The 18,559-nt window shown below is 43.6% G+C and overlaps 1 protein-coding gene across 1 annotated transcript in view; it reads right to left on the bottom strand.

Annotated features, from left to right (window-relative positions):
- Positions 1-3,554: 3,554 nt before the first annotated feature.
- Positions 3,555-18,559, bottom strand: part of LOC105011714 (spermatogenesis-associated protein 16) — a 92,291-nt gene continuing 77,286 nt past the window's right edge. Inside the window, exons 10-12 of the mRNA XM_034293785.1 lie at positions 14,257-14,421; positions 7,444-7,527; positions 3,555-4,029 (exon numbers count right to left, since the gene is read on the bottom strand). Of these exons, the coding sequence (XP_034149676.1) occupies positions 3,757-4,029; positions 7,444-7,527; positions 14,257-14,421 (522 nt within the window). The 3' untranslated portion in view covers positions 3,555-3,756. The remainder of the gene's footprint in view (positions 4,030-7,443; positions 7,528-14,256; positions 14,422-18,559) is intronic.

The raw sequence follows: 18,559 nt of genomic DNA, 5'->3' as shown, positions 1-18,559 counted from the left end.
CTGTCAAATTGTGACAAGGTTAGCCCCAGAAAATATATTAGATACTGGTGTAATTATTCACCTTACTCTACTGACCAGGCATATCCCACAACACCTTCCACCATGTGTGTTGTGTCCCCATCACCAGGTTGTGAAGCTAACTTTGGTGTGGGATAGTTGAGTGAAAGAAATGAATGAGCATTTAACTGAAGGCAGAAATAAATGTGACTGGTTGACTCAATGGAGAGGACTTTCCACTTTAAAGGGCTGAATGCTCTGAGAAGTCATTTGACCAGTGCTTGTCCCAATCCTAACCTGAAATTAACCTAGTTTTCAAGACCATACCTTCAAATTTCATCATGCCTCCTAAGCGGTGTGCAAGGGCTCAGATCGCCAAGATTTCTATTGGATGTTACGTTTCTAGAAATCTCTGCCCAAACACCTCTGAAGACATGCTTAGTGTTTTCCAACACTTTTCCAACCGGATAGAAAATATTTCCGGAAAATTGTTTGTTCCATATAATAGTTTGCAACATTTCTGAAAATGGAAGAAAGCAAGGAGGAAAAATTTACTAACCTACATTTACCTATAATAACCTAAGAGTTGTTTGGCGTGTCTATATACAGGCTATTGTAACAGTATCCTAACCTCCACAGTCCAACTGTGATCCATCAGTCCTCTGAAACCACTTGACAAATGTCGCCTATGAAGGATCATAACCATTGCCCCACAAAAGCCGCAGCCCATCAGAACCAAGGAACACAACGACTTCAGCATCTCAGACTGAATCAATTGATGGCTACCCATTTCACACTTGAAAGGAATCTCTGCTGTGTAAGCGAGTCCAAATGAGATGGAGGATAGTAGAAAATTGCAGAAGAGTAAACTATTGTCTTTGGGACCCTAAACTTTGTTGGCTGCTTCAAATGCTGCTATTCTGTGGGCATCTCATTGGAACAGCAGTTAATGAGGTTCACATATTTGTTTAATGGTTATGTATAGTGTGTCCTTCTTTAAAAAATATAAATTTTCAGCAGTGTTTACTGTAACTGGGTTCCACACTTTTAACATTTTTGTCAATATAATTTAGCCAGGGCCTAGCATAGTGTAACATGGCCTGGTCTAAGAGGCTACAATTACCCTTTTCTTATCTCAAACCTGACCTAACCCTCACCTTAACCATTATAATTTGAAACTTGAATATTATAACTTCTGACTAGGAGAGAAGTGAGATCCAACCAATCACATACATTTTGGCCTTTATGGCAAACGTTTTAAGTAAAACCTGGCTTCTTTGCACTATGCTCAAAGGCCTGGGGATGAGGTTAATTCTAGGTCAACTATAAACTACTGAAACATTTGTGGGGCAGTGGGACAGCTCTGCAACACAGTACACTAATTTAAACATAAACTATCTACAGTAGGTTAAAGTAAATTGGTTTAAATACAGAGTAATAGCACAAATGCCTTGATTTAATTTGAGTTCTTGTACACTAGTGAAAGAGAATTTCTCAGTACCAGCTCTATATCTCAGTTCTATTTACATACAAACAGCTTTACACAAATCTGTGAAAATCAAGCCAATGGCCTTTAATGCATTCATTTATTATACATGTAGGCTTGGATTATAATAATTGTTTACCAATTGGAAACTACCTTGGGCATAATTAATCTTTTAAAGATGCCAATAGAATACAATGCCAACGTTTTCTCCCCGACCACTCGATAAATGCCATTAATTTATTCAGCGCTGAAATGAATGCATGCTCATATTGCTGATCACAACGTTGCCCGAGCCAGCTCGGGTGTCAACAGAATCTCTAAGGTATTACACATCTATATGAAGGAAACGGAGGAAGGAAAGGACAGATGGAGGGTGGCGTGAAAGAGGGATGAAGATAGGAGCAGTGATAGGCACTATGTAGGTCCTCGTTGAGGGAAGGAGCAGTCCCACTGTCAGGGGAACCAGGAACATTGTTCAGGGTTCACAGAATATGGTGTCCCAGGCCTTGGGACTGCTTAAGGCTGGCCTGCGGAGGAGAAAAGGAAGCGAGCTGTTGATGGAGAGCATAGAGTGCCTCCCTGTGGCCTTTCGCAAACGAATGCTTCTTTTTTAGTAGTTTATTTTTTATATTTATTGAGTAAACTACAGTTACTATTAGTGGCTTATGTGGTTTGCCCAGCTAGCAATCTCACAATGAATAAACTAAAGTGTTTGCAGTATTTACAGAATCTGCTGACACAATTAATACTATTTCCCATTTATTTGGCCGAGCCTTTGGTCATCTGCCCTGAACGGGAGCATACAAACATAGACCATATATTTAGCCATGAGGTAATGCTTAAATATGTTCCCCATGATCACTATACAATGTTCACTGTTAGGCTACCCCTGACAGTGATTTACCTTAACCATTTACATTTGGTTAAATTAAAAATATATATATTTTATATTTTTTATGTAATGAGAAACTATATATTTAAAATGTTAATGTTTTGATCAAATGTTCTTGTTCAGTGTATTGATTGTACTTCCTGCTGTAATTTACATTACAGGTATTTGTTATTATGTTTGAATAGATAGTTAGCTACACATGTGGCTGATACCACTTTGATTTATTTGCCTTGATGGATGTTGGATAATTAAACCCAACTAAATCAATTTAAAATTGCATTGGTTTTGAGTTTGCACAGACTATATACACACACATATATATATATATATATATTAAATTAAATAATGTAAGTCAAATTAATACAATATTTAGATTAAAGCTGCACAATGTTGGATTTGTTTTCAGTAAAACTAACAAAACTGTGTCCCCTATAAACATGTTGTGTAAGCTATGAGGCCTTCTAAGAGTTGTTTAGCAACACAGACAGTTCTGTGGCATTGTGGCAATAATTGTTGGAGCATGCCGCTACTTTCCAGCCAATTCTGTTCCAGCAATCCCTTTCCAGCCAATCCCCTTCGGCGAGACCGGCCATCCTCCTTGGGTTGTTTTGTGAACGTGCATTTTACCTCTGTGTTATTGCTTTTTTTTGGAACAAGTAATTATATTTTTCAGATTATTATTCTGAACTTCATTCTCTACTGGGCAATGGTGCGGAACAGCTTTCTGACCGGTGAATTACTGCAAAATGCCATAATTGTTTTGTTTTTTTACTGAAAAACTCCTACCTAGTGCAGCTTTAGTAAATACAATTAACTAATTTCATAAATTGTTAATTAATCAAACATGAATTATGAAGATAATACCCAGGCTTAAAGAAGGTTGTCATGTTAGTTCTCAAAACAGACAGAACTTGTAGCCGGATTCCTGAGATGTTTGTGCATACATTAGGATGATAATGCTACTACGCCATGGAAATTCTGGTGTGTTTACAAACCAGCCGTTAGGCTGCTTTACATTAGAACTCGCATGAACAAGCGTAATGACCAAGTTCAAACATCTCCTTATGCATAAATTGAACACTCCCACACGTTTGAATCTGATTGAGCTTTCATCTTCTAGAGCATGGGGCTGGAGAAATGTAATGAATAAACAAGGACTAGTAAAGGCCCAGTGCATGTTTTATCAATATTTCCACACTATTGGAATAATACTCTGACATTGTGAACATTATGATAATGTCTGTTTTATTGTAAGACTCAAAATACCACCCAGATTTTCTGCCTGTTATGGTGAGATTGGGTTTTGGCCTGCTTGCTGGCATTCCCTAGTAAATGTGTTATTTCTGCCAACCTAGAGTTATGTTATGGAAGATGCTCAGGTCTAAGATGACTCTTTGTGAAATGGAAAGAAGGACGCTCCAAGTCCACTCTTCTGACTGTCAGACCCTGGGTCTGGTAAGCTCTTTGGTGCTACTGCTTTGTGAGGGCCCTTGGTCCTGTCACTTGCCACTATTTTGGCCTGAGCTCTGGACCTCTCTCTGGACTTTCCATTTGGGACCCGGGACCTGGCCCTCTGCTTGCTATTGGACCTCTGAGCTTTGTTTTTAAGATGGGTCTCCTCCAGTTGGTACAACAGATCCTCCAACATCCCCACCTAAGCAGGAACCAATTCAAAACACAAGAGAACCAAACATGTTACAGTGTGATATAGTTAATGCCACACATTATTCCAGTAGTGCGAGGTTATATGCTAGATTGTGGTAACAGCAAAGCCTCCTCCTATCCACCCCACCAGGGATGTCATTTCCTGGTAGAGATGTAGGGTTTGGGCTGTGCCTCCCTCATTCAATTGGGTGGTGAAGTCCTGGCATGGGAATTTACTGTGCCCAGCCCACGCTCATACCGGCTGAAGGGGGTGGGGAGGAAAGGGAGTGAAATATGAAGGGTAAAGGTATGATGAAGACATGAATTTAGAAAATGCCTGTTTGAAGTACTAGGGAGAGGGAGTGCAGTCAAAGTGGGGAAGGGAGGGTGGTTACAAAAAAGAAGTGAAACAAAGAAAGTGAGATGGAGTGAGTGGGAGAGAGAGGAAGAGATTAAAAAGAGAGAGATAGTTGGGGGGAAATAAATGAGGGACAAAGAAAAGGGGATACAGAGGGGGAGACGGAGAGCAAGAGAAAGTGAGACGGAGCTAAAAGAAGGAGAAAAACAAAGAAAAAGCAAGAGAGGTTAGACGCACGATAGAGACAGAGCGAGAGAAAAAGCAAGGAGCCAGACAGAGAGATGAAAGGCAGAGAGAAGGAAGGAGACGGGCCAAGAGGGGGAACGTGTGTGTTGTGACTGACAGTGGAGCTGGTCTGACGGCAGAGCTTTGTCAGGGTGCACCTTTTCTATCAGCGGGATCCCACCTCCACAGCTATACTCAGGAGAGTCGCCTGAACCCGGAGCAGGAGAAATAGGGCTGAGTTTGCCCCCCTGCACTTTCAGGGCACTCCATACACCCCTCCCGGCTTGGATTGGAACCTGGGATTTCAGTTGAACTCCCATTATTAGGCCCTCCTCATTGAGTGGCGCTGCATCTACACCCCACTTTGTACATGAGAAGGAGCGGCAGCTTGAAGCGGGTTCCTGGATGAGGCGGTGATGCTGTCTCTTGAAAGGCAGCCACGCCACACCCATTAGGGTTTCACTGCAATATGCCTGTCAAGTGTCCATCAAACCTGTCAGCCGTCATTACCTCAGCGAAGGAAACAAAGGGGCTGGGCATAAGCGCGAGGGCGGGAGGGCGGGGAATGCTATTAGAGACTTGTCTGAGGAGTGTTACCTGATCAACACCAACAATAAACAGGGGCCCGGTCCCAACACAACTAGGGAGTTCAGATGTTTTAGCCAACCTTTTTGCTGTCTAAGAATCAAACTTAGTTTAAAAATCAATAGCAATGAAACATTGGGGTGAGTCAAGGTTTTAGAGCTATTTTGTAGTTTTGCTCCGTGTCATTTAAGCACAAGAGTCCTGTACAAGAACCCACCACTAGGTGCACTGATCCAATGCTTTGCCATCTTTTCCATTTTTTGGGGGGGGAAGTAGTCAGACGTTAAGGTGAAACACTACCAGGCTGCGGCACATTCCGCATTTCTTAGAGATATTTTATGGAGCAGAAAACATTGATGCCGTCCATCTGCCGGAACTGTGGAAAGTGCAGTTATTTTTATGTAATGGAATTTACAGCAAGGGCCAATGTCTTATAATGACTAGCCAAAAAACAAACAGGAAAATCAATGTGTATGCAGACCTCGCTGTGTCAGAATCAAGTCGTCATTTGTGTTTGTCAGTTAATGCCCTGCTGATTTATGCGAGTGGAAGAGAGCTGTGGAGGAGGGAAAATGAACTTGCCACCTCAAATATTTCTGGAGCAGCCGCACTCAATAAATTATGGTATTGAGAAAAGGTTGGTTGCCACTCACAGGATACATGAAGCAAATAGCGGCGGGCATTGATTATAGAATTTACAGGTCTGGGTATAGGAAATGTTATGACCTTATACAATTCATAGAGTGGACTGGTGCATGAACGCTAGTACACAGGAACATAAAGGAACAGTGCAAATGGATCTTGGATTAAATACCTGTGGAGGATAAGGCAGACCCACTTTGTTAGTTTACATTTTTCCCCATAACCTAATGGACTAATGTCCACCGTCATGTAGTCTCAATGCAGTAACAATGACAGCGCAGGAAAGTCGAAGATCAGGACGTGTTCTTCTGAAACATAACCCTCCAAGCCGGGATGCTGCTTTGCGAACTTCTCGCTCGTTCAGGAAATAACACGAGTGCCTACCAGATGCAAATGACCATGCCCAACCTGACGTGGATGGTGCCGGGCCAATGCACACTATCCTCAGGGACTCCCGGCCACAGCACACACTCCAGACAACTCAATAACACAGCACCTACTACGATGTCAGTAAATGAGAATGCCAATTCAACATGACCAATAGTGTTTCCTGGAACCCTATATTAGGTATCGTGTGGAATGCTTAACCCTTCCGCAAAAATGTTTAATATCAAAACGAACTGTGATGTCCCGCTGAATAATTCAGGTAAATGACATCTATTACTGAACCCATTACAGTGAGAACATGTTTAAACATTAAAACTGAAACAGCTCCCCGGCTGAACCCTCTCCGGCTTAGTTTGGCAGACCCTGAATGGCAATGATATGTGGGTCAGATAGAGAGCGAACCCCCCCCCCCATCCCACGGCACAGGGCTCATCCTACAGCAGCTGGCTTTAAGGTGTGTGTATCGGGGGGGTGGGGTTGGGTTGGGGTGGGGGGCGCAGAGACTTGATGGAGTGATTAATATGGTGCATCAACGACGGGCCGGTTATGCTCCGCCGGGTGTGAGAGAGACTGACCCAACGATGCTCTGCCCCGCTCCCCCCCCCCCCGTGTCACCCGCCCCCACATCCCATTCACCATCAACCCTGACTACCCCGCCGCCTCCCCCGCTGGAAGCCTCGCCCTCCACCGTTCGCGCCGGCACCCACCAGGCGACCACTCCGCGCAGGAGCGAGAGACGGCGAGAGAATGGAAATGCAATCAAGGATATTGTGTTTCTCTTTGATTTCCAGCCGTCCTACGAGGCTCCAGCCCAGCAGGGCTCGATGTTTATACGCTGATGCGCATTAAAGTATCCCGGTAGCTTCGCTTTGGGCTTTTGGTCTACAGCCAGGTCTGTTTGCAGCGCCACGTACCGTAGTGAGCTAAAATGCCTCACTAATTAACAAAGAAATGACCAGAAACATATCAGGGAAAAATGTCCCCCCCGCCGTGAGCCATGCCATTTCAAAGTTCAGTATTGTTAATCTTCGGAGGTGACAGGCGTACCAGAAGGATATCCCTGTGACGCCTTTGCCATTTTCCCCTTTCCTTATGTGATATGTCAAATCATTCTTTTGATTTTGGTTGTGTGAATGCTAAGTGTGTTGGGAGAGGACAGAGGAGACGATGCTTATTCAATCCCCTTCTCGCTCTCATTGTCCCTTTCCCCCCTTTCCCTCTATTTACCTTTTGCATTTTATTCCACACACGTTCTCGATCAGTCCGCCTTCCTTCAAGGGTGTCCATGCTGTCTGCCATTAGAGCCTCCAGCTGTGGGCCAGAGATAAAGATTATCAGAGGACAATTCGCACACCAGCAATAACTTCTCTAAATACACAGACTTCAAAGCTAATTAAAAAATCATTTGTCGGATGATGATTTTTATAACTCATTCCTCATACAATGAGGGCTGCCATCTTGTCTTTTTTTCTGCAGAGAGGCTGAGGCCTTTTACGGCAGCAGTGGGCGAGGGGAAGACAATGTGGACAAATTGTCAAACAGCACTCGTCCATCAAGGTGCGTGGGAGGAGGTAATATACATGGGGCTGCACTCTGGAGCCCATTCATCTATAGCGCTGTGTGTGACGGCGAAGAGGGAAGAGCAGCCCCCCCCCACCCCCAACACACACACAAACACACACACACATTTTACTACACTTGTGGGGACCCCAAACATTATTCCCTATCAAAATACTATATCCCTTAATCGTAACACTAACCCCCCAAAAGGCTGACCGTAACCCCTCACTTTAACTCAGTTCATGTAGAACCCTAACCCCAACTGGAACTTTTATGTGAAACCTAAAATCAAAAGCCCTTTTCTTCACAGAGACCGGTGATGCCTCCAAAAGGGCACCTTTTCCTTGGTTTACCATCCTTGTGGGAATTTGGTTCCCAACAAGTAGAGTAAAACATATACAGTATACATATACAGCATAAAATTAGAATATCATCAAAAAGTTTATTTATTTCAGTAATTCCATTCAAAAAGTGAAACTTGTATAATGTATACATTCATTCCACACAGTCTGATATATTTCATGTGTTTATTTCTTTTAATTTTGATGATTATAACTGACAACTAATGAAAACCCCAAATTCAGTATCTCAGAAAGTTTGAATATTGTGAAAAGGTTCAATATTGAAGACACCTGGTGCCACACTCTAATTAGCTAATTAACCCAAAACACCTGCAAAGGCCTTTAAATGGTCTCTCAGTCTAGTTCTGTAGGCAACACAATCATGGGGAAGACTGCTGACTTGACAGCTGTCCAAAAGACGACCATTGACACCTTGCACAAGGAGGGCAAGACACAAAAGGTCATAGCTAAAGAGGCTGGCTGTTCACAGAGCTCTGTGACCAAGCACATTAATAGAGAGGCGAAGGGAAGGAAAAGATGTGGTAGAAAAAAGTGTACAAGCAATAGGGATAACCACACCCTGGAGAGAATTGTGAAACAAAACCCATTCAAAAATGTGGGGGAGATTCACAAAAAGTGGACTGCAGCTGGACTCAGTGCTTCAAGAACCACCACGCACAGACGTATGCAAGACATGGGTTTCAGTTCCTTGTGTCAAGTCATTCTTGAACAAGACACAGCGTCAGAAGCGTCTTGCCTGGGCTAAAGACAAAAAGGACTGGACTGCTGCTGAGTTATGTTCTCTGATGAAAGTAAATTTTGCATTTCCTTTGGAAATCAAGGTCCCAGAATCTGGAGGAAGAGAGGAGAGGCACAGAATCCACGTTGATTGAAGTCCAGTGTAAAGTTTCCATAGTCAGTGATGGTTTGGGGTGCCATGTCATCTGCTGGTGTTGGTCCACTGTGTTTTCTGAGGTCCAAGGTCAACGTAGCCATCTACCAGGAAGTTTTAGAGCACTTCATGCTTCCTGCTGCTGACCAACTTTATGGAGATGCGGATTTCATTTTCCAACAGGACTTGGCACCTGCACACAGTGCCAAAGCTACCAGTACCTGGTTTAAGGACCATGGTATCCCTGTTCTTAATTGGCCAGCAAACTCGCCTGACCTTAACCATATAGAAAATCTATGGGGTATTGTGAAGAGGAAGATGCGATACGCCAGACCCAACAATGCAGAAGAGCTGAAGGCCACTATCAGAGCAACCTGGGCTCTCATAACACCTGAGCAGTGCCACAGACTGATCGACTCCATGCCACGCCGCATTGCTGCAGTAATTCAGGCAAAAGGAGCCCCAACTAAGTATTGAGTGCTGTACATGCTCATACTTTTCATGTTCATACTTTTCATTTGGCCAACATTTCTAAAAATCTTTTTTTTGTATTGGTCTTAAGTAATTTTCTAATTTTCTGAGATACTGAATTTGGGATTTTCATTAGTTGTCAATTATAATCATCACAATTAAAAAAAATAAACATTTGAAATATATCAGTCTGTGTGTAATGAATAAATATAATATACAAGTTTCACTTTTTGAATGGAATTACTGAAATAAATCAACGTTTTGATGATATTCTAATTTTATGACCAGCACCTGTATATGCACATACACACACATGGCAAGACACCTGGTTCACCTGCCTTCACCATTTGCTTTTGGCCAACACTTTTATTCCCTTCTATATCTCCAGTCACAGGAGGCTATTCTGTGGGCCAGTTCTTCCACCTGCAGCATGTGTTCTAAATTATTAAGCACTCGCTGGTAAAACAGCGTTATTTGTGCACTCCAGCCGGACATCCACTGAACTCAGATCAGAACTCAGCAGCTAAGAAAACCCTGCTCCCAGTACTGAGTGACTGGACGGAACTACCCATTAACATCCACCAGAAGAGCAGTAGATAGATATTTAAGCATCTTCTCTCTGACAGAAATAGCATTGTTTTGGACATGTTTTTTTTAACTTGCCTGCTAAATGGAGGCTCATCGTCATGGCAGCGGAGTATGCGCCAGACAACCCCTCTACTGTACTGTTATATCCGTGTTGGTAGATATGAAGGTGTATGTATTGAGCCAGATGAAACATTTGAAATGGGAAGAATTTGGTCAAAAGCTGTTGCCTGAATAAACTTGGCTGAAATGAGCCCCCTGCCCCGAACCCCCGATCTATTCATGGCCGATTGGATTGTGATATCACAGCCATTGTGCTGCATTGATCTGGGGTTAATCTAAGTACTGCACGTCACTAATCTAGTAAAGAGGCAATTATTAAGCTTCACCAGCTGTATACCCCAATTACACTTACATATGGCATCTCTATATTTCCTTATGTTTCCTGGGTGTCTATTCAATTCAGCCTCTCCCTCACTCTCTCTCTCTCTCTCCGTACACACACATAAAAGACCCGGCTTTCACTTGGCTGATTTTTCCCGTCTCATAAATATTCAAAACAAAGCTCTTCTTATTGGCGTGCATAATTTAAGACTTTATTAAAACAAGCCTAGCCTAGTTGTTTTTGCTTGTGTGCTGTTAAAGTGCTCCTAGATAACACCACCTCAGCCCCAGGGGAGGCCCCCTGTTCACCCCTGTACCAGAAATGGTTTGGAACTGCAGCTAGTGGAGCCATGCTTTACTAAGAGGTGATATGTATATTTCTATCTTAATCTAATGTTGTCTAGTACTGTGTTTTGTTAGTTAGAGCCAAGTACCTTCTATCTTCTCAGTAGCCTACTTCAATAGTTAAATGTTTCATAACTTGCTGTTGGCTGATTTACTAGGTTTAAGAGGCAGGGCAATTTCTCATTGTTTTGGAAATCAGTGCCAGGATAAATTGGGAAATATTTATATTAATAATATAATTTTGAGTACGAAAGCCTCCCCGGTTCTTTCAGCAGCAGCAGGAAGCATCCATCTTTTCAAGTTGATGTATATTTGCTGAAAAGATCCTGAAACAAAGACAGTTCTGCCGAGTTGTTCTGCAGGGTTGTTTTGCAGGAAGGACAGTAAGATCCCATCCGACTGTCGGTCTGCTGTCAACAAGGCTAGTTAGTCTCAAAATATGTTGCCTTCAGCCCCTTGATGTTTTGGCCTTGAAGGAGACATGGATTACCCAAGAAAATACTACTAATCCACATACTCACTCTTCATCTGACTGTGTCTTTTCCCATAGTCCGATAGTGTCTTGTTATCGTGGTGTCTGCACAGGGCTACTAAAGTGAACATTTCCTCTCTTCCCCACTACTTTGTGATCACTACAGGTCTCTGATCACCCTTACTTAAATGGTTGTGAGTCATCACAATTTCTGTTCTCCCTCCCCAAAGTTTCTCTCCTCTATCCTATCACCTCTCCCATCTGCTAAATACTTTCCCCTTTTCTATCCTGTTTCTGCCTCTTTGACCCTAATCCCCTCTTTCCAAATCCTATGACTTCCAAATGACCTATCATCCTTTCTCTTCCTGTCAACCCGCTGCTAAAGCCACTTTCTATCACTCAAAATGTCCACCTTCATCCTCTAGCCCATGGAAAGTCGTTGCTTTCTCCTCACGCCCTAATCCTGCCCCCCTCTATTTTCCCTCTCTGGTGGTTGAGTTTGTCAACCGCTTTGAAATGAAGGTTGTTGACATCCGCACCTAATTCACTCAACCCTGTAGGGTCCACTGGTCACTCAGACAGTAAACGTGTCTACGGCTTAACAAGTGTTTCCCCATCCTCATCAGATTCATTCCAACAGCTAGTGATATTTTGGTCTCCCAAAAACCTGCCCCCTCTCAACCCTTCCTCCCTTCTCAAGATCATCTTCTCCCATTCCTCACCTCCCTCATCCAATCGTCCCTGTCCAATCTGACATCAGAAAGGCCAGAGTCTCTCCTGTCCCCAAGAAACAAATATTTGACCCATTCTGAAAAATGCAATATGCCTTCAATCATTTAATTCCAACACACTCGAGCATGCTGGCTCTAACCAACTCCAAATGTTATCTCTCAGACCAATCTTCTCTATTTTCACCAGTCAGGCTTCAAGACGGATCGCTAAACCGAGACGATCTACTCTGTATCACAGATGCTCTTCGCAGTGCCTACGTTAACTATTTCTCCTCGGAGCTCATCCTTCTTTATACGCTTGCCTGTTAATGTACTTTTTCAGCATTGAATTTGCTGATTGCTACTTCACTGAGTAAAGTCTATTTACTTTTACTTTTGTCGTGCGTTTGTCCCACCTAGCTCCCAACTGTAAGTCGCTCTGGATAAAAGAGTCTGCTCAATAACTAAAATGTTAATAATATGGTTCTACTAAGACAAAGTGTGGCCAAAGATTCTGCTATGGGAGGCAAGTGCAATTTGATGCCTTAATGTCTGTCAGAAAATATGTGATGCCTTAATGTTTCACACAGCACAATGCCACAGATGTTGCAAGTTTTGAGGGAGCGTGCAATTGGCACCAGAGCTGTTGCCCGTGAATTGAATGTTCATTTCTCTACCATAATCCGTCTCCAAAGGCGTTTCAGAGAATTTGGCAGTACATCCAACCGGCCTCACAACCACGACCACGAGTAACCACACCAGCCCAGGACCTCCACATCCAGCAACTTCACCTCCAAGATCGTCTGAGACCAGCCACCCGGACAGCCAAAGAATTTCTGCACAAACTGCCAGAAATCGTCTCAGGGAAGCTCATCTGCACGTTCGTCGTCCTCATCGGGGTCTCGACCTGACTGCAGTTTGTTATCGTAACTGACTTGAGTGGGCAAATGCTCACATTCGATGGTGTCTGGCACTATGGAGAGGTGTTCTCTTCACGGATGAATCCTGGTTTTCACTGTACAGGGCAGATGCCAGACGTATGGCGTCGTGTGGGTGAGCGTTTTGCTGATGTCAACGTTGCGGATCGAGTGGCCCATGGTGGCAGTGGGGTTATGGTATGGGCAGGCGTGTGTTATGGACAACGAACACAGGCGCATTTTATTGATGGCATTTTGAATGCACAGAGATAACGTGACGAGATCCTGAGGCCCATTGTTGTGCCATTCATCCACAGCCCCATGTTGCAAGGATCTGTACACAATTCCTGGAAGCTGAAAATATCCCAGTTCTTGCATGGCCATCATACTCACCGGACATGTCACCCATTGAGCATGTTTGGGATGCTCTGGATCGGCGTATACGACCGCGTGTTCCAGGTCCTGCCTATATCCAGCAACTCCACACAGCCATTGAAGAGGAGTGGACCAACATTCCACAGGCCACAATCAACAACCTGATCAACTCTATGCGAAGGAGATGTGTTGCACTGCGTGATGCAAATGGTGGTGACACCAGATAATGACTGGTTTTCGGACCCCCCCAATACAGTGAAACTGCACATTTTAGACTGACCTTTAATTGTGGCCAGCTTAAGGCACACCTGTGCAATAATCATGCTGTCTTATAAGCATCTTGATATGCCACACCTGTGAGGAGGATGGATTATCTCAGCAAAGGAGAAGTGCTCACTAACACAGATTTAGACAGATTTGTGAACAATATTTGAGATAAATAGGCCTTTTATGTACATAAAGTCTTAGATCTTTTAGTTCAGCTCATGATAAATGGGGGCAAAAACAAAAGTGTTGCGTTTATTATTTTGTTCAGTGTATTTAGACCTGGGACGCCAGGTGAGCGCAATTATTGATGAGGTAGAACAGAAAACCAGCAGGTTCCAGCCCTCATAGGGGTAAGAGTTGAATACACCTGCCCTACAAGGTCTGGAACCTGCTGGCTTTTGGTACTATCTCATCATTAATTACACCCACCTGGTGTGCCAGGTCTAAACAAAGTCCCTAATTAGAGATTTCCAATGAAAGAATGGAGTGGAACTGGCTTCAAAGTCCAGATTTGATTACCACTGCTCTAAGAGAACATTTGGCTTGTCCTTACCCTATCCCATACTCTTATATAACCCATAACTTAGCCTTAACCTTTTTAGATTTAATGGAGTGACTTTCAGAGCTGGGATGTTAGCAATGTCCTCACCGTGGAGTCAATAAAATAATCTCACAAGATAAAGGGGAAAAGAGGTGCCGACGCCCAATGCAGGCTGCTTACCAGCGTGGCGTCCACGTGGTGGAGGTCCTGCAAGTACGGGGCGACGGCGAGCTCGGCCAGCGTCTGGTGGAGGATGGCGGTCTGCTCCCTGCCACGGTGGACCTGCTCCAGATAGCCCGAGTACTGCAGCCTCTCCACAAGCCCTGAGCCTGGGGAAAAACCTGCCTGTTGTGTCGACACAAACATAGTATGTGAAAACCAGGGAAACGTGGGAGAAAAAAACGACCCGCACCCCAATCAACCCCCGTCTTTGTAGTCGGCGCCGGTGATCCCTAATGGCACTGTTTTGATACAGCTCCCCTTTGGTTGCTACATCTGTCACTGTCACGCTGTGCACGTGTCTGTGACTGTTCATTACGCCTTTGATATTTCAAGCGACAACGGCATGGTGGCAGACGAGGATTGCCACTCCACGGTCTACTCTGAAATGTAACACAACAGAAGGAGAATGAAAGGTCTTCAGCAGGATTAGCACGTTGCAGAGTTTCGGAGCTTTTACAGCTGTTAACGACTTTCTCCAAGCTTTAGTTAAAAAAGTCATGCCGCCAGTGGAATCTGACATATCTGTAAGCCTAGAAAATCTATAGGATCCAGAAACTACATTCTATTATCTATTTACACATAAATACCCCAAATTTGCCTTAATGTTTTAAGCTTTCAATAAGTTACATCAAATTGTTTAAATCACCAAAGACCTGATACTGAATGTAACAGTCTTTTTCCTTTAATATGGTTGTGTATGCGTGGTGGGTCAACGATTGATACTGCCCGTAAAAAGGTTTGGTGTAGGGATAAGACATTTTTACAAGCAACTCTGATTATACTACAGCCTCCGATTATACTACAGCCTCCGATTATACTACAGCCTCCGATTATACTACAGGCTCTGATTATTGAAGTTTCCGCCTTGATTTACTTGTTTTTCGTCCTGAGGGCTAAGGCAGGATGTTTTTCATGGCCACTCTGACCCGGGCCTGGCCACCAAAAACGGGGACATCTGTTCACCTTAATCGAATGTAAAAAACCTACGCTTCCTGAAGCGATCCATCACTGTAGATATCTTTTGGCATCTCTTTTGTGTTCTTTCTCCGACCACTGGAACTTAACAAAGTGCCTCGGCCCTTTTATTCCCAGGCAACAAAAGGCTGGAAATCATGTTGAAAAATGTTGAACCCCCCCCCCCCCCCCCATATCTTCCCGGCACAGGCCTCAAGGTTGCCCCCTCCTCCCGTGGGGTGATTTCTGCCCTGCTAAGGTCAGTGTATAAACGAGGCCACTGATGCTGCTCCACTTCCCAAAGCCCTTTTCTTCAATGGGAGCGTGGCCTGCAATTATCCCCTCTGTCATTCATCCCCTTTACGGTCATTTTTTTAGTACAGATACATATCCTCAAGCAAGCATAATTTCTTCCAGCCAGCACCGCTGTCTGTGCCTGCTCGTTTTGACCCGAACAGCCAGCCATCTCTGTTTACTTTCAATATCCCTCAAAAAAAAAAACAACAACACTGCCACACTTTCTGAGCATTGCTGTTTTGTTTTGCTCCCTCTGAATATTTCATAGAATTATTTTGTTGTAGTGGTCACCTACACTCTAACCATCCACGTTGGGGATGCTTCAGACCTGAGCAGCACAAGGGCCAACAGGGCTGCATCCTCATTTAATTTTCATCCATTACCATTTGTTTCACCTCTGTGATTATTCTGCCTCTGTGTTGCCAGTTAAACTACGCAAATTATCGCGTTGTTGGTGTCTACTGTAAGCTATTTGCCACTGTCTCCATATCATCACAAGCTGAAGAGTATAACTACGACCCTGAACATAACAGAGATGTGCTTCACAAAATGCAAAAAACTGGCCTAACACACACGAAAAACCGATCCCCATTTGAGAAGCATTGTGTCCTTCACGGCTCGACCAAAAACATGCAACAAATAATTATATACAAAAATTGTTGGAGTGTGTTCAAGTCCAATGTCTAGACGTGTCGTAACAGAGCGAAAGGGGTTCTGTCAGATGCGGTTGAGAGATCAAGTTTTTCAATAGCGACATGATAGGATTTCCTCAAGGCTTCTCAGCTGCAGAGTGACTAATTTAATAACCATTGTGTCTCCTGCATCTCATTGAGCCGGTGCCACGGACGCAGATGTAATCAAATCACGATGCTCCTGAAATCGACAGCCAGGGCTCTGCTGTACAGCTCCAAATTAAATCTCTTCTTTAGGTTTGCTTTGGCTCATCTTACGAGGAGAGGAGGGAAAAAAGGGCTCAGCGATCAGCCAGTTGAATTATTGAGAGCAGCGGGAGGCGAAAGCGGGTTTGTGGGTGACAGGGCCGTCTACATGGTGTTGAGGGTGTTGGAGTCTGCCCGACGTGCCAGAAGCCACAGGGTAGAGCGGCGTGGGTTTTTCTATGTAGATGTGATTCTGTGTTTTCATGTCTCTCTGTCTCTGTGTGGGCAATTCTGTTTTTGTCTCTTACTGTTTGAATGCGTGTCTCTCTGCATGTCCTCACATGATTGTGCGTGTGTGTGTTGAGTGTCTATCAGAGTGTCTAACAAGTACAAGCATGCATGGGCCATGTCCTAGAAGACTGAATCGCATGCGTTGTTTTCGGAATTCTCAGGGCGACTCAAGCTGTCAACGTATTCAAAAGAACTCTGGACATCTATCACAGCTGCGTTGGTTGGGACATGTGGAGACGTGAAGGTTTCGGCTGTGCGTGGACACTCAGGTTGTAGTTTCAGAGCCTCCTTGATATGTTAGAACGGGACAGTCAGACACTGGTTTCCCTGGACTATAATTTAGGCTTTGGGATTGTGGCATCTCCGCCACAGGCTGCTAAGTTAATGAGACAGGACACAGAGAAACAGCACACCAATCCTTAACCTGGTCTGCATTGAAGGAAATGAGCACGCTAATCACAAAGGGACGAGCACATCTCAACAACAATGACGACGGTGATGACAATAACAGTGCAAACAGCCTCCTCACTAAGTCTTTGTCACAAGCCACCCTGAAGCTCCATGCTACTCCTTTCATCCTGTCTTACACTCTGTAAAACACACACCTTAATTCATCCCTGAATAGCCATACAACTAAAGGCTATGGCACATAATTGGGTAGAAAAGTCTGTATATGCGAGAGAGCGAGAGCTGCTATGAGTGAATCAATTCCTTACAGATAAGAGGACACCAAAGGCTCCTTTTGAAATGGCTTCAACCATTAGTTCCTCTCAGATCTCAAAGAGCTAGGCCTCATGTACATTGAGTTCTGCTCTCCACAGAACCTGTGCTTTTCCTTTTAGATGTATCTACAGTCTTCCTCTGTATCGAGATGATTCAAGTAGCAACAAAAGACATCAAGGATGCCGCGGTCCTCACAGAACTCTGAACCATCTGCATTATAAAAATGTGCTCTTTGAAAATGTACTCGTCACAACATTATGTCCAGATGACGAGCTAAAATTAATGACCATTGTTGCTCTATTAAAGGATAGGGTGTTCATCACCAATTTAGAAAACGTTCTGAGATAAAACAAAGAATTCACAAGTTATAAACTGTGGGAATTGTACAATCCCGTTTCCAAAAATGTTGGGACGCTGCGTAAAAGGTAATGAAAAACAGAATGCAATGATGTGCAAAACAATTGATCCTTATATTTAATTGATAGAACAAAGACAACATATCAAATGTTGAAACTGAGAAAGCTTATATGCCAGAAAAAATGTTTTGAATTTGATGCCAGCAATACATTTCAAAAAGCTAGGACAGGGGCATGTTTACCACTGTGTTACATTACCACTGTGTTACTGAGGAGACCAAGTGCTGAAGGTGAAATGTTTCCCATTCTTGCTTGATATAGGATTTCAGCTACTCAACAGTTCTTTGTCATATTTTCGTTTAATAATTTAGCATATGTTGCTCCAAAACCTGTATGTTCAGCATTATTGGTGCCTTCACAGATGTGTAAGTCATCCATGCCATGTGGACTAATGCACCCACATACCATAACAGATGTTTGCTTTTGAACTGTGTGCTGATAACAAGCTGGATGGTCCCTCTCCTCTTTAGACCAGAGGACCCGGCGACCATGATTTCCCAAAATAATACTTTTTTTTTTATTAGTCAGACCACAGGACAGTTTTCCACTTTGCCTCAGTCCATCTTAAATGAGCTCGGGCCCAGAGAAGTTGGTGGCGGTTCTGCATCTTGTTTATATATGGTTATATACTCACCTAAAGGATTATTAGGAACACCTGTTCAAATTCTCATTAATGCAATTATCTAATCAACCAATCACATG

Source organism: Esox lucius, chromosome 8 (assembly GCF_011004845.1).
Source record: "Esox lucius isolate fEsoLuc1 chromosome 8, fEsoLuc1.pri, whole genome shotgun sequence".
Taxonomy (NCBI): Eukaryota; Metazoa; Chordata; class Actinopteri; order Esociformes; family Esocidae; genus Esox; species Esox lucius.
Note: the sequence above shows the minus strand (reverse complement) of the source record. Positions and strands in the feature narration are given on the sequence as shown.